The sequence below is a fragment of the Mirounga leonina genome, unplaced genomic scaffold (genome assembly GCF_011800145.1).
Source record: "Mirounga leonina isolate KUSES-001 unplaced genomic scaffold, KU_Mleo_1.0 Mir_125, whole genome shotgun sequence".
Lineage (NCBI taxonomy): Eukaryota > Metazoa > Chordata > Mammalia > Carnivora > Phocidae > Mirounga > Mirounga leonina.
In genome coordinates this window covers 69,988,984-70,005,792 of record NW_023270305.1, presented here as the reverse complement: position 1 = coordinate 70,005,792, position 16,809 = coordinate 69,988,984, and the positions used below count along the sequence as shown (strand labels likewise).

Sequence of the window (16,809 nt, the reverse complement as noted above, 5' to 3'; positions counted from 1 at the left end):
CCCAGTTTTGTTTTTACTTCCATTTGCATGGTAAATGTTTTTCCATCCCTTCGTTGTCAATCTGCATGTGTCTTTAAGTCTGAAATGAGTCTCTTATAGGCAGCATATATATGGTCTTGCTTTTTTATCGATTCAATCACCTTATGTCTTTTGATTGGAGTATTTAGTCCATATCATTTAAAATGATAATTGATAAGTATGTATGTAATGCCATTTTGTTACTTGTTTTATGGTTGTTTTGCAGTTCTTCTTTCTCTTGCTCTTTCCTCTGTGGTTTGATGGATTTTGTTAGTGTTACGCTTGGATACCTTTCTCTTTGTTTTCTTATGTATCTATTACAGGTTTTTTATTTGTTACCATTAGGTTCATATAGACATCCTATGTGTATAGCAGTCTACATTAAATTGATGGTCACTTAAGTTTTTTTTTATTATGTTATGTTAATCACCAAGCATACATCATTAGTTTTTGATGTAGTGTTCCATGATTCGTTGTTTGCGTATGACACCCAGTGTTCCATTCAGTACATGCCCTCTTTAATACCCATCACCAGGCTAACCCATCCCCCCACCCCCATCCCCTCTAGAACCCTCAGTTTATTTCTCAGAGTCCATAGTCTTTCATGGTTCATCTCTCCCTCCAATTTCCCCCCCCTTCATTTTTCCCTTCCTACTACCTTCTTTTTTTTTTTTTTAACATATAATGTATTATTTGTTTCAGAGGTACAGGTCTGTGATTCAACAGTCTTACACAATTCACAGCGCTCACCATAGCACATACCCTCCCCAATGTCTATCCCCCAGCCACCCCATGCCTCCCACCCCCCACCACTCCAGCAACCCTGTTTATTTCCTGAGATTAAGAATTCCTCATATCAGTGAGATCATATGATACATGTCTTTCTCTGATTGACGTATTTCGCTCAGCATAAACCCTCCAGTTCCATCCACGTTGTTGCAAATGGCAAGATTTCATTCCTTTTGATGGCTGCATAATATTCCATTGTGTGTGTGTATATGTATATATACATATTTATATACATATATATACATATACACACATACCATATCTTCTTTATCCATTCATCTGTAGAAGGACATCTTAGCTCTTTCCACAGTTTGGCTATTGTGGACATTGCTGCTATAAACATTGGGGTGCACGTACCCCTTCAGATCCCTGTTTGTATCTTTGGGGTAAATACCCAGCAGTGCAATTGCTGGGTCGTATGGTAGCTCTATTTTCAATTTTTTGATTAATCTCCACTCTGTTTTGCAAAGTGACTGCACCAGCTTGCATTCCCACCAACAGTGTAGGAGGGTTCCCCTTTCTCCACATCCCTGCCAACATCTGTCGTTTCCTGACTTGTTAATTTTAGCCATTCTGACTGGTGTGTGAGGTGGTATCTCATTGAGGTTTTGATTTGGATTTCCCTGATGCCGAGCAATGCTGAGCACTTTTTCATGTGTCTGTTGGCCATTTGGATGTCTTCTTTGGAAAAATGTCTGTTCATGTCTTCTGCCCATTTCTTGATTGGATCATTTGTTCTTTGGGTGTTGAGTTTGATAAGTTCTTTATAGATTTTGGATACTAGCCCTTTATCTGATACGTCATTTGCAAATATCTTCTCCCATTCTGTCGATTGTCTTTTGGTTTTGTTGATTGTTTCTTTTGCTGTGCAAAAGCTTTTTATCTTGATGAAGTCCCGGTAGTTCATTTTTGCCCTTGCTTCCCTTGCCTTTGGAGATGTTTCTAGAAAGAAGTTGCTGCAGCTGAGGTCGAAGAGATTGCTGCCTGTGTTCTCCTTTAGGATTTTGATGGACTCCTATCTCACATTTAGGTCTTTCAACCATTTTGAGTCTATTTTTGTGTGTGGTATAAGGAAATGGTCCAGTTTCATTCTTCTGCATGTGGCTGTCCAATTTTCCCAAAACAATTTGTTGAAGAGACTGTCTTTTTTCCATTGGACATTCTTTCCTGCTTTGTCAAAGATGAGTTGACCATAGAGTTGAGGGTCCATTTCTGGGCTCTCTATTCTGTTCCATTGATCTGTGTGTCTGTTTTTATGCCAGTACCATACTGTCTTGAGGATTACAGCTTTGTAATAGAGCTTGAAGTCCGGAATTGTGATGCCACCAGCTTTGCTTCTCTTTTTCAACATATCTCTGGCTATTCGGAGTCTTTTCAGGTTCCATACAAATTTTAGGATTATTTGTTCCATTTCTTTGAAAGAAGTTGATGGTATTTTGATAGGGATTGCATTGAATGTGTAGATTGCTCTAGGTAGCATTGACATCTTCACAATATTTGTTCTTCCAATCCATGAGCATGGAACGTTTTTCCATTTCTTTGTGTCTTCCTCCATTTCTTTCATGAGTATTTTATAGTTTTCTGAGTACAGATTCTTGGCCTCTTTGGTTAGATTTATTCCTAGGTATCTTATGGTTTTGGGTGCAGTTGTAAATGGGATCGACTCCTTAATTTCTCTTTCTTCTGTCTTGTTGTAGGTGTATACTGATTTCTGTGCATTGATTTTACATCCTGCCACTTTACTGAATTCCTGTATGAGTTCTAGCAGTTTTGGGGTGGAGTCTTTTGGGTTTTCCACATAAAGTATCATATCATCTGCAAAGAGTGAGAGTTTGACTTCTTTGCCGATTTGGATGCCTTTGATTTCTTTTTGTTGTCTGATTGCTGTGACTAGGACTTCCAATACTATGTTGAATAGCAGTGGTGATAGTGGACATCCCTGCCACGTTCCTGACCTTAAAGGGAAAGCTCTCAGTTTTTCCCCATTGAGAATGATATTTGCTGTAGGTTTTTCATAGATGGCTTTTATGATATTGAGGTATGTACCCTCTATGCCTATACTCTGAAGAGTTTTGATCAAGAAAGGATGCTGTACTTTGTCAAATGCTTTTTCTGCATCTATTGAGAGGATCATATGATTCTTGTTCTTTCTTTTGTTAATGTATTGTATCACGTTGATTGATTTGCGGATGTTGAACCAACCTTGCAGCCCAGGGATAAATCCCACTTGGTCGTGGTGAATAATCCTTTTAATGTACTGTTGGATCCTATTGGCTAGTATTTTGGTGAGAATTTTTGCATCCATGTTCATCAGGGATATTGGTCTGTAATTCTCCTTTTTGATGGGGTCTTTGTCTGGTTTTGGGATCAAGGTAATGGTGGCCTCATAAAATGAGTTTGGAAGTTTTCCTTCCATTTCTATTTTTTGGAACAGTTTCAGAAGAATAGATATTAATTCTTCTTGAAATGTTTGGTAGAATTCCCCTGGGAAGCCATCTGGCCCTGGGCTTTTGTTTTTTGGGAGATTTTTGATGACTGCTTCAATTTCCTTAGTGGTTATAGGTCTGTTCAGGTTTTCTATTTCTTCCTGGTTCATTTTTGGTAGTTGATACATCTCTAGGAATGCATCCATCTCTTCCAGGTTATCTAATTTGCTGGCATAGAGTTGCTCATAATATGTTCTTATAATTGTTTGTATTTCTTTGGTGTTGGTTGTGACCTCTCCTCTTTCATTCATGATTTTATTTATTTGGATGATTTCTCTTTTCTTTTTGATAAACTCCTGTCCAGACTTATCAATCTTCTTAATTCTTTCAAAGAACCAGCTCCTAGTTTTGTTGATCTGTTCTACGGTTCTTTTGGTTTCTATTTCATTGATTTCTGCTCTGATCTTTATTATTTCTCTTCTGCTGAGTTTAGGCTTTATTTGCTGTTCTTTCTCCAGCTCCTTTAGGTGTAGGGTTAGGTTGTGTACTTGAGACCTTTCTTGTTTCTTGAGAAAAGCTTGTATTGCTATATACTTTCCTCTTAGGACCGCCTTTGCTGCAGCCCAATGATTTTGAACAGTTGTGTTTTCATTTTCATTTGTTTCCATGAATTTTTTAAATTCTTCTTTAATTTCCTGGTTGACCCATTCATTCTTTAGTAGGATGCTCTTTAGCCTCCATGTATTTGAGTTCTTTCCGACTTTCCTCTTGTGATTGAGTTCTAGTTTCAAAGCATTGTGGTCTGAAAATAGGCAGGGAATGATCCCAATCTTTTGGTACCGGTTGAGACCTGATTTGTGACCTAGGATGTGATCTATTCTGGAGAATGTTCCATGGGCACTAGAGAAGAATGTGTATTCTGTTGCTTTGGGATGGAATGTTCTGAATATATCTGTGAAGTCCATTTGGTCCAGTGTGTCATTTAAAGTCTTTATTTCCTTGTTGATTTTTGCTTAGATGATCTGTCCGTTTCAGTTGGGGGGGGCGGTGTTAAAGTCCCGCACTATTATTGTATTGTTGTCGATGTGTTTCTTTGCTTTTGTTATTAATTGGCTTATATACTTGCCTGCTCCCATGTTAGGGGCATAGATATTTACAATTGTTAGATCTTCTTGTTGGGTAGACCCTTTAAATAGGATATAGTGTCCTTCCTCATCTCTTATTATAGTCTTTGATTTAAAATCTAATTTGTCTGATATAAGGATTGCCACCCCAGCTTTCTTTTGGTGTCCATTAGCATGGTAAATGGTTTTCCACCCCCTCACTTTCAATCTGGGGGTGTCTTTGGATCTAAAATGAGTCTCTTGCAGATAGCATATCAATGGGTGTTGTTTTTTTATCCAATCTGATACCCTGTGTCTTTTGATTGGGGTATTTATCCCATTTACATTCAGGGTAACTATTGAAAGATACGAATTTAGTGCCATTGTATTGCCTGTAAGGTGACTGTTACTGTATATTGTCTGTGTTCCTTTCTGGTCTGTGTTACTTTTAGGCTCTCTCTTGGCTTAGAGGACCCCTTTCAGTATTTCTTGTAGGCCTGATTTCATGTTTGCAAATTCCTTCAGTTTTTGTTTGTCCTGGAAGCTTTAAATCTCTCCTTCTATTTTCAATGACAGCCTAGCTGGATATAGTATTCTTGGCTGCACATTTTTCTCATTTAGTGCTCTGAATATATCATGCCAGTCCATTCTGACCTGCCAGGTTTCTGTGGATAGGTCTGTTGCCAATCTAATGTTTCTGCCATTGTAGGTTACAGATCTCTTTTCCCGAGCTGCTTTCAGGATTTTCTCTTTGTTTTTGAGACTCGTAAGGTTTACTATTAGATGTCAGGTTGTTGACCTATTTTTATTGATTTTTGAGGGGGGTTCTCTGTGCCTCCTGGATTTTGATACGTTTCCTTCCCCAAATTAGGCTATAATTTGCTCCAATATACCTTCTGCCCCCCTCTTTCTTCTTCTTCTAGGATCTCAGTTATTCTAATATTGTTTCGTCTTATGGTATCACTTATCTCTCGAATTCTGCCCTCATGATCCAATAGTTGTTTATCTCTCTTTTTCTCAGCTTCTTTATTTTCCATCATTTGGTCTTCTATATCACTAATTCTCTGTTCTGCCTCATTTATCCTAGCAGTTAGAGCCTCCATTTTTGATTGCACTGCATTAATAGCCTTTTTGATTTCGACTTGGTTAGATTTTAGTTTTTATTTCTCCAGAAAGGGTTTCTCTAGTATCTTCCATGCTTTTTTCAAGCCCAGCTAGTATCTTTATAACCGTCAGTCTGAACTCTAGTTCCGACATCTTACTGATGTCCGTATTGATATAGGTCCCTGGCAGTCAGTACTGCCTCTTGTTCTTTTTTTTTTTTTTTTTTTTGAGGTGATTTTTTCCATCTTGTCATTTTTTTCCAGAGGAGAATAGATGAATGAGAGAACAAAATGCTAACAGGGTAACAATGACCGCAGAAAAATACATGCTAAAGCAAATCAGAAGAGACCTGTAACCGGTGGAAAAGAAAGGGAAATAAAGGAAAAAGAAAAAGAAAAGGATTAAAAAAAAAGAATATGGTCAGATATGATCAGGCTGGTGAATAGATCAGTGCCACACACTAGATTTTGGGCATGTTTTGGTCTGTTAGAAGAAACTGCCTCCCAAAATTGTAAAGAAAGAAAAGCTTATATATGTACAAAAATAAGGGTGAATATGATGTAGGGATGGAATATGACTGTATAGATGAAAATTATAAGATTTTGTAAAAGGAATTGATAAGATAAGAAATTGGTTGAAAAAAGAAAGAAGAGAAATTTAAAAAAAAAGGAGAATGTGATCAGGTAGGAGACTAGAACAAAGCCATACACTAGAGATTTAGGGTATATTTTGGTCTGTTAGAAGAAACTGTATCCCAAAATTTTAAAGAGAGAACGACTCATATATATATACCAAAAATAAGATTGACTACTATGAAGGGATGGAATATGACTCTAAAAATGAAAAATAAAAAAGATTTTTAAAAAAGGGATTGATAAAATGTTGGGTGAAAAGGAGAAAAACAAATTAAAAAAAAAAAAGAAAATTAAAAAAATTAACTTTGAAAGACTAAAGCCATGAATTCTGTGTGCAGTATTCCCCTAGCGCTGGAGTTCTGCCGTTCTCATTGATGGGTAAACTTGGTCTTGGCTGGCTGTTCTTGCTGAACTTCTGGGGGAGGGGCCTGTTGCCATGGTTCCCAAATGTCTTTGTCAGAGACGGAATTGCCCCGCCCTTGCCCTGCCGGGCTAAGTAATCTGCTCGGGTTTGCTCTCGGGAGCTTTTGTTTCCTGCAAGCTTTCCCTTCCGCTTTGGAGGTGAAAATGGCGGCCTCCCAATCTCTGCCCCGGAGGAGCCGAGAACTTGGGCCCCCACTCCTCAGTGCGCCCCCAGAGAAAAGCAGTCAGTCACTCCTGTCTCCCCAGTCCCCAGCCACACTCTGTGCTCACCCAGTCTGTGATCAAGCGTTTCTATCTCTGGCACCCGACCTGGTGTGGAGTCTCCAAACCCAGCAGATCCCTGCGGTGCGCTTCTGCGCCACTCCTCCCACGGGGAGGAAGGGGAGTCTCCGTGGATCTGCCGCTTGTTGGGTCCCTGCTGGAGGAGCAGTGGCCCGACTGTGCGGCGGATCATGGTTTATGGCAACCCCGAGCTGAGAGCCCGCGCCTTGGCTCCATCTCTGCAGCCGGCTTCCCCGCTCTGATACCTGGGAGTTCTGCCGCATTCAGGCACCCCCGGTCTTTCTGTGACCCCAAGCGTCCTGAGACCACACTGTCTCAGCGAGGGTTCCACCCCCCACTTAGCCACTGGAGCAACGTCCCTCAGCGGAGCCAACTTCTCAAGGTTCTGATTTTGTGCTCTGCGGCTCTATCACTTGCCACTAGCGGCTGACCTAGGCTCCCTCCTCCCGCCCTCTATCTTCCTGAATATCGCCTCGGATTCACTTCTCCGCACCTCCTACCTTCCAGAAAGTGTTCGCTTTTCTGTTCAGAGAGTTGTTGCTATTCTTTTCTTCGATCTCCTGTTGAGTTCGTAGGTGTTCAGAATGGTTTGATCCCTATGTAGCTGAATTCCTGGGACCAGATGAAATTTAGGTCTCCTACTCCTCCACCATCTTGCTCCTCCTATCGTCACTTAAGTTTTGAACCCATTCTAAAAGCACTGAATTTTTCCTATGCATTCCCTGTCCCCTCCCGCCCCCCCTGGTTTATGTACATGATGTCATAGGTACTTTTATGAATCTCTTGACTGATTTTTATAGTTACAATTGTTTTTACGGCTTTTGACTTTATTGGTTTTGTAAGTGATTAATCTACTACTTTTATTATATGTTTGCATTCACCTGTGAAATTTTTTCCCTTCATAATTTTCTTATGCTTAATTATGGCCTTTAATTTCTACTCAAAGAATTCCCTTTAATGTTTTTCTATAAGCCTGGCTTAGTGGTGATGAACTCCTTTAACTTTTGTTTGTCTGGCAAAGTCATATCTCTCCTTCTATTCTGAATGATAACCTTGCTGAATAGAGTTTTTTTGGTTGCATGTTTTATCTTTTCAGGACTTTGAATATATCTTGCCACTCCATTCTGGCCTGCAGTTTCTGTTTGAGAATCAACTGATAGCCTTATGTGGTTCCCCTTGTATACAATTTTTCTTTTCTCTTGCTGTTTTTAAAATTTTTTCTTCATCACTTGTTTTTGTCACTTTAATTATTACGTGTCTTGCTGTGGACTTCCTTGGGTAAATTTTGTTGGGGTCTCTCTGTGCTTCTTGAGTCTAGATATCTTTTCCTTCCCTGCAGTAGGGAAATTTTCAGCAATAATTTCTTCAAATAAATTTTCTGTTGCTTTCTGTCTTCTGGGATCCCTATAATGTGAATGTTACTATGCTTGATGATGATGTTGAGTTTCCTGAACCTATTCTCAGTTTTTATTCTTTTTACTTTTTGCTCTTCAGCTTGGTTGCTTTCCATTACTCTGTTTTCCACATCACTGCTTAGTTGTTCTGCCTCCTCTATTCTGGTATCAATTTGCTCTAGTGAATTTGGAATTTCAGTTACTGAATTTTTCATCTCTGACTGGTTCTTTTTTGTATTTTCTATCTCTTTGTTGAAGGTCTTACTGAGATCCTCCACTTTTTTCTCAAGTCCAGTGAGTATCTTTATGACGATTACTTTGAAGTCTTTATCAGGCATATTGCTTATCACCATTTCATTTAGCTCTCTTCCTGTGATTTTTGTCCTGTTCTTTCATTTGGGCCATATTGCTCTGTCTCCTCATTTTGTCTAACTCTTTGTTTGTTTCTTTGTATTAGGGAAACCACCTACATCTCCTGACCTTGAAAGTAGTGGCCTTATGAAGAAGAGGTCTTGTGGTGTCTTGAAGCACTGTGTCCTCTGTTCACTGGAATGAGGCACCTCCGGGGTCTTTCCTGTGTGGCTGTGTGGGTTCTACTGTGGGACTGAGCTGCCTTTACCTTCAGTCCAGTTGGCTGCAAAGGCCCATTTTACCTGTTTGGGGTACACTGGTCAGGGTTTGGTCCCTGTGCTTTAAGGGGACTTGTAGTAGGGCAGCAGTCAGATTGGATGCCTGTCCTTAGTCTGTGTACTCTGGGACTGCAGATATACTGAGCTGTAGGGCACTGTCTCTGCACTGCCAGCTATAAGGTTTGGCTGCTGGGACTGTGGGTACACGCTGGTTTTGTATGGTTATATTCCCTTCTCCCCAGGGCAGGGGTCACTTTGGAGTGGCACTTGTCTCTGCTGGGGTTGCTTGCATGGTGTGTTGGGGCAGAGGTGGTTTTGGAGGCATGCCTGCTGAGTGGGTCAGATTGGATGTGGTGCCTCCAAAGGGGAATGCAGAGGTGGGGCACTTGTTGCTAGCAAGATATGTAGAGAGTATTTGTGGTGGTTCCCACAAGTGTCTGGCTATATGCGGGGGAGGGGAGGGGAGGGAGCCTGGGGTAAGAGAATGGTGCTTGCTAGCACTTTTGTTCTTGCAGTCTCCTAAAGATTCCTGCCCCTTCAGTGCAAAATCTGAGATACCCCAGGCACTTTCCAAACTGCTGCTTCCTTGAGGTGTCTCTGCAGGGTTCTTTGTTATGCTGACTCTTTGAGGGTGGGGACTCAGTTTCCTGTTATCCCTGCCAGCTCTCTTGGAGCTACACCAGCTGATTTTAAAGTACCCAGAATTTGGGTCTGCTGATTTTAAAACTCTGGAAGTTAAGCCCCACTGGTTTTCAAAGCCAGATGTTATGGGGACTTACCTTACCAGTGTGGGTTCTCCATGCCTGTGGTACCTGGTGTGGATTCTGCTCCTCTCCCTTCTCGGTCCTGTGTGCAGTTAGTCTCACAGAGGTTTGGTACCTAAGTTCATTTCCTCCCCTCTTGTAGTTCTCACTGTGGCTTTCTCTACAGTTAACTATAAAGTCTCTTGTGCCAGCCCTTGAGTCTTTTTCAGAGTTGGTTGCACTGTGTGTCTGTGAGCTCAAGATTTTACTGCTCTGCCATCTTCCCAGAAGTCTAAATATGACAGATCTCTTTTGAGCCCCAGGAAGCTCTTCATCTCAAAATTGAAGAGAGGAGTATGGCATCTACCTTTGGGATATCTTTTAAACCATTTGGATTTTAGTATTCTTTTGGGGGGGAGGATTGTTATTGCTTTTTAAATTTTAATTCCAACATAGTTAATATATAGTGTTCGTTTTAGGTGTACAATTTAGTGATTCGACAGTTTATGTATTCCTCAGTGCTCATCATGGTAAGTGTACTCTCTAATCCCCATCACCTATTTTACCTATCCTCCCATTCACCTCCCCTCTGGTAACCTTTGTTCTTTATAGTTAAGACTCTGTTTTTTTGGTTTGTGTCTTTTTTTTTCCTTTGTTTTGTTTCCTAAATTCCACCTATGGGTGAAATCCTATGGCATTTGTCTTTCTCTGACTTAATTATTCTCTTAACATTATATACTCTTACTCCATCAATGTTGCAGATGGCAAGACTGCATTCTTTTTGTGGCTGAGTGGTATTCCATTGTGTGTGTATGTGTGTATCACATCTTCTTTTTCCTTTCATCAATCCATGGACACTTGGGCTGCTTCCATTACTTGGCTCTCGTAAATAATGCTGCAGTAAACATAGGGGTGCTTTTATCTTTTTGGATTAGTGCTTTCATATTCTTTGGGTAAATACCCAATAGTGCAGTTACTGGGTCATAGGGTAGTTCTATTTTTAATTTTTGAGGAACCTCCATACTGTTTTCTACAGTGGCTGCACCAGTTTGCATTTCTGCCAATAGTGCATGAGGATTCCTTTTTTCTCCACATCCTCATCAACACCTGTTTTCTTGTGTTGTTGATTTTAACCATTCTGACAGATGTGAGGTGTTTTCATTGTGGTTTTGATTTGCCTTTCTCTGATGATGAGTGATGTCATGCATCTTTTCATGTGTCTTGTTGGCCATCTGTATGTCCTCTTTGGAGAAATATCTTTCTGCCCCCTTTTAAATTAGATTATTTGTTTTTTTGGTTGTTCAGTTGTATTCGTTCTTTAGTTATTTTGGATACTAACCCTTCATCGGATATGTCATTTTCAAATACCTTCTCCCATTCTGTAGATTGTCTTTTAGTTTTATCGATTGTTTCCTTTGCTGTGCAGAAGCTTTTTATTTTGGTGTACTCCCAGTAGTTTATTTTTGCTTTTGTTTCCCTTGCCTTGGAGACATATCTAGAAAAATGTTGCTGTGGCCGATGTCAGAGAAATTATTGCCAATGCTCTCTTCTAGGATTTTTATGGTTCTGTGTCTCACATTTAGGTTTTTAATCTGTTTTGAGTTTATTTTTGTATATGGTGTAACAAACTGGTCCAGTTTCATTCTTTTGCATATAGCCAAATTATGGATCTTAGTATTTGCAGAATCATGGTGGTAGACTCACTGAGCCATGATCTTCAAGCTTCCTTCTAATTTCAGAATTTTGTGAATTCTAAGTATTTTGTCACATTTCTAATAAATGTTTACATTATTAAGACTTAAATGTTTTTAACATTTGCAAAATATTTCTCTACTGCTATGTAACAGGATATTAAGGCTTTTTAAAGGGTGTTATTAAAAAAAAACTTCCGGTGGATTACAGTCCTATTATAATATATGCATTCTTTTTTTTTTTTTTAAAGATTTATTTATTTATTTATTTGACAGAGAGAGAGAGAGAGACAGCTAGAGAGGGAACACAAGCAGGGGGAGTGGGAGAGGGAGAAGCAGGCTTCCCGCCAAGCAGGGAGCCCGATGCGGGGCTCGATCCCAGGACCCTGGGATCATGACCTGAGCCGAAGGCAGACACTTAATGGCTGAGCCACCCAGGCGCCCCCATAATATATGCATTCTTAAAATTTATCATGCTATGCAGAATTGTTCAATAAAAGGAGAAAAGTCGGTTAGTATCACAGTGGTCAGAAACTTTGTTAGTTACACATACAAAAAGACAAAAACACAGTTTTACACACGCTATATGATTCAAAAATACTAAGTACTACAGTAAATATGGTACTGAATAATACTTGAGGTTTGCCTGTTAAAATGGGCTTCAGAAGGATTGCTGCTTGGAAGGTTTTGAGAAATGTGATGCAAGGCAGGTTATCTGCAATCTGGTGGAAATTTCAACACTAGATGTAGATATGTGTGGTTCTTCACGTGCAGTTAACTGAGGCAGCTGGTAGAAGTTAGGAGTGTATACTGTCCGTGTATTCTACATTGCTTGGTTCAGTTTTTTGAACTCATTTCAAATGGATTCCATTTTCTGTGTTTACCTAGTGAATGCTTGTCCCAGAGGAGAAATTGCACATAAGCAAATGTGAAATACATTATGCTCAGATAGTTGCCTAATACATTAATCACTCAGGAACAAATTTGTGTTGCAAAACAAGCCTTACAGTAGAACTGGCTGTAATTTAGACTTGAAAGAGTTGCATGGAAAGTACACCCAGTGTTTTCATATACCTCACCCGGTTCCCCTAAATGTTCAAATGATCAAAACCAGGAACTTGACATTGATGCTATAGTGTTAACTAAACTTAGATCCTCTTCAGATTTTGTCATTTTCTCATTCTTCTTTTTCTGCTCCAGGATCCAACTCAGGATCCCGTATTTCATTTACTTGTCATGTCTCCTTCGTCTTCGGCCATCTCACACAGTTCCTTATTCTTTCTTTGTCTTCCCTGATCTGGACACTTCAGAAAATACCTGGACAATTATTTTGTGGATTATCCCCCTAATTTGGATTTGTCTGATATTCATGGTTAGATTGAGGTTATGTGTTTTTGGCAAGAAAACCACAGAAGGGATGTCGTGTCCGTCTGATTGCATTATATACATGATATCTGAGACATTGATTTTTTTTTTTGAGACATTGATTTTTAAGATGTTTCAGTGTTTCTAACTTTTAGTTGTATAACTTATATTTGTTCATACTTTACAGTCACTTGTTTTCAATGTGAGGTTTAAAGTCTTCATTTTTATCAGCACTTTGACATTTTTTATGGATAAGCCCTGTGGAAAAGAATTACACTGTTATGGGTATGCCTTTTTTGGCTTTATTTTTGTTCGTATAGTACATTTTGTAGTATATTTTGATTCCTCAATTATTATTGAGTAGTGTATTTCAATTTCTCAGTCATTTCTATCAATTTGAGAGGGTATAATCACTTTTGAAATACTAGTGTTATTCTGTACTGTCAGTGTGAAATCTTTTTATATAATTACTATCATTATTTTGTTTCAGTGTCAATAGTAATGGGAATTCCCACAGTGAAGAGAGAAGTTAAATCTTACCTCATAGAAACCCTTCATTCCCTTATTGATAATCTGTATCCTGAAGAGAAGTTGGACTGTGTTATAGTAGTCTTCATAGGAGAGGTAATTATTTGTCATTATTTTTTTACTACATGTAATGTATAAGAGTTGAAACCATAAATGAATGTTTTAATATGCTTTTATAAGCATGTTTTTAAAAATGTGATGTATAAAGGTTAGATAATATATTCTTTCTGATAGTTAAATGTAAGTCTAACTTGCTGTGTTTGCCTTGACTTGTCTCCGGCAGTAACGGTCCAGGAATAATGATCTGTTGTGAGTAGGATAATATTATATACATAAATCTTTAAAAGCAGTGAGTCCTCATTTTTAGCTCTCGGACCTAAATTTGGAGATTTGCATTGATTTTCTTTGGGAGTTTGGAAACCTGAGAAACGCTTTGCCTGGGTTGGGGTTTTATCATTTCCTTATTCTCTCTACCCCTTCTCTATACTCCCAAGATGCAGCCATCATTATTATTTTAAAAGTCAAAATATGATAAGAACAAGGAACATTTCTTGTATTTTAGTCTCCTCACAAGATCTAGGGAAAGTGTACTGAATATGCTTTTTGGGAATAATGAAGGAAAAAAGCCCCTGGAGTAAATATTTTCTTATTTATCATGTAGAATTTCAGAATATGAAAGGATTTAGGACATTATCTGGTTTAGTGTACTGACTACTTTTATGTTAAAGAAAGCATTAACAACATTTTCCTTTTAAAAGACATGGGAAACCATGAAAAGTTGGGAAACACGTGCATACCGTTTAAAACAATTACAGAATGTATCGTTAAAATTTACCTGTTACTCCTCCATGTAGATATAGCTGTTGATATTCTGAAATATATTTTAAGAAGTTTTTCCTAAGGCTTGTATACATTTATATATAAATGGGATTGTTCTATATATTTATTAATATGGACATTTTTCTATGATAAAAAGAATATCATAGCATCATTTTTTTATGACTGCAAAATATTCCATTGTATGGTTTTAACGTAATTGACTTAATTTCTGATTGATAGACATTTAAACTGTTTCCAAATTTTTGCTCTTTTTTTGAAGACTGTGCATTACTGTAAGTAAATTGTTGGGCACTGGGATACTTACTGATGTGGGATCCATTCCTAAATGTGGAATTGCCGGGTCATCGTCCATATACATTAAAATGTTCATACATGGCCAAAATGCCCTCCGGAAGTTGAGCCAGGTTATTCTTCCAACAGTCTGTGAGAGAGCTTGTTTTCCTGTCCCCACACTGCGCTAGATAATATTTGTCTTTAATTTTTTTTGCCAAGTTGATGGATAAAAATAAATATACTGCTTTTGTTTAATTTGGGTTTCTTTACCAAATGGGATTAAATATTGGTTTATGTCTTTTGACCATTTGTATTTATACAGATTTTGTCAGTCGCATATTGTATGTCAGTAGAAATTCGTATGGTCTCCTTGGTTTATATGTCTTTTGGCCATTTGTATTTATACAGATTTTCTTTGTCAACTAGTAGAAATTGGTACAATCTCCTTGGAAAGCAATTTGGCAATAGCTATTAAAATTTAAAGTACTATATACTCAGTGATCTAACATTCTGCTTCTAAAAATTGATCCAGTAGAAGCATTTGCAAGTGTGTAAATATATTCAAGCTCATACACACGTTTATACAGCTCCTACCTGTGCATTAATTAGATGAATAGAGAAAATGGTCTTGCGGAATATACTCCAAACTATTAGTAGTGCATATTGTTGAGAGTTGGGATTATGGGGATATGCCACTTTCTCTCGTTTACAGTTTTGTAAAATTAGAATTTTGAGCATGTACTGATTTTTAATGAGAAGAAAAAAAAAAGCCTTAACCCTAAAAAAGAAAGAAGTATATAGTTGTGTAAAGGAAAAACTCAGGTCTCTTTTTCTTACTATGTAGGGAAAAACTCGCTTCTTCCGTACTGTGTGTTTCTTCCCTGTGTGTCTCTACTTTTACCTAAACACTTCATTGACACTTTGGTCAGCAAATGTATGGAAGCTTTTCCCCACACCAAGGAATTCTCTGTGACAGTGGCTGGGTATCCTACAATTTAACTGAATTCTGATGCTATCTACCTGAAGTTAATGTCAGATCTCACAGATTAAGGGCTCATTTGCACAAAGCCGGCTCCCACCCCCACATACACACATACTTCAGATGCCAGTTGCAAGCCCTGTGTTTCTGACCAACCAGCTATAGATTGGAGGTTCCAAAGACCGCCTCCTTGGGTTTGATTAATTTGTTAGAGTGCCTAACAGAACTCTGTACAACACTTATGTTTATTAATTTATTAAAGGATATGAGAAAGGATACAGATGGACATCCAGATGGAAGAGGTGCATAGGGCAAAGTAGGTAGGAAGGGGCGTGGAGCTTCCATGCTCACTGCGGGTACCATTCTCCCAGCACCTTCATGTATTCACCAGCATGGAACCTCTCCAACCCTGTCCTTTTGGGTTTTTATGGAGGCCTCATTACATAGTCATGGTTTACTAAATCATTGGCCATTGGTGATTGATTCAACCTCCTGGTCCTCTCCCTTTGCTGGAGATTGGAGGAGTAGGACCAAAAGTTCCAACACTCTGATCATATGGTTGGCTCTCCTGGCAGCCAGCCCCCATCCTTCATTGGGATGGGGGTGGGTCCAAAAACCACTTCATTAACATAGCAAAAGACATGTCTCTTGCTCTCATTACTTAGGAAATTCCAAGGGTTTGGGGAGCTCTGTGCCAGAAATGGGACAAAGACCAAATATATATTTATTATTATAAATCACAGTTTCATAACTTAAAAATAGTTTTCAGTCTAGAGGTATAGATTTGTGTACAGAAGGATTCAAGACCCTCTTGCCATAGCCCTTCCTTCACCTGATCACTAAGATGTAATAACACTGGATTTGGAGTCAGATGACCCATATTCAGGACCTGGATTATGCCACTAACTGCCACTTGAGCAGGTTGTTTTTTTCTCTCTTCATCCTGTTTCATCATCTCTAAAAGGAGAATTATGGTCTTGAGTCTTGTAAGCTCAAAAGTGTTGCAGGCAGGTGCAGTAAGATCACACACGGAGAGGTGTTGCATCCTGACAGTTCAGTTTAAGTGCCTGCAGTATTCTGATCTCTGAAGACTCCTGAATTGCAGGAGTTTTTATGTGTATCTATGTAGATTTCAGTATTTGGAAGAAAGTCTATTCTGAGTTATAGAGTTGATTTATAGAGTCTATTGATTTATAGAGTTCATTGAATTGCCTTTAGGCAATTTAAAATTATTAATTACTGTATTTGAGTCTACCTTGATTAGTAGTTATTAATCTAAGTGTTTAGTAGCCCGAGACAACATTAACACTAGTAACAAGTGCATATTCTGTGGCTGTGAACATGATCTACATGTTGCATGGTTTCTAGCTCTAGATCTCCTGTGTCGTCCTAAGCCCATATTTCCAACTGCCTACTTGATAACATTAGTTGAATGTTTCATGAGCAATTTTTAATCTGTCTATAACTAAGTTAATCTGGTTTTCTCAAACTGCTTCTCTTCCATGTTTCCCATGTGTTTATTAAAGGTTTTTTACATCACAGAGTTAATAGGTCTGTGTTCCAGTCCTTTTACTCTCAATTTGTTAT

At 38.7% G+C, this 16,809-nt stretch overlaps 1 protein-coding gene across 8 annotated transcripts in view; it reads left to right on the top strand.

The window, feature by feature from the left end:
* MGAT4A (alpha-1,3-mannosyl-glycoprotein 4-beta-N-acetylglucosaminyltransferase A) overlaps positions 1-16,809 on the top strand; it is a 124,999-nt gene that overhangs the window by 56,319 nt on the left and 51,871 nt on the right. For all 8 annotated transcript variants that reach the window (XM_035001735.1, XM_035001738.1, XM_035001739.1 and 5 more), the window contains exon 5: positions 13,093-13,226. In XM_035001735.1, coding sequence (XP_034857626.1) covers positions 13,093-13,226 — 134 coding nt within the window. The remainder of the gene's footprint in view (positions 1-13,092; positions 13,227-16,809) is intronic.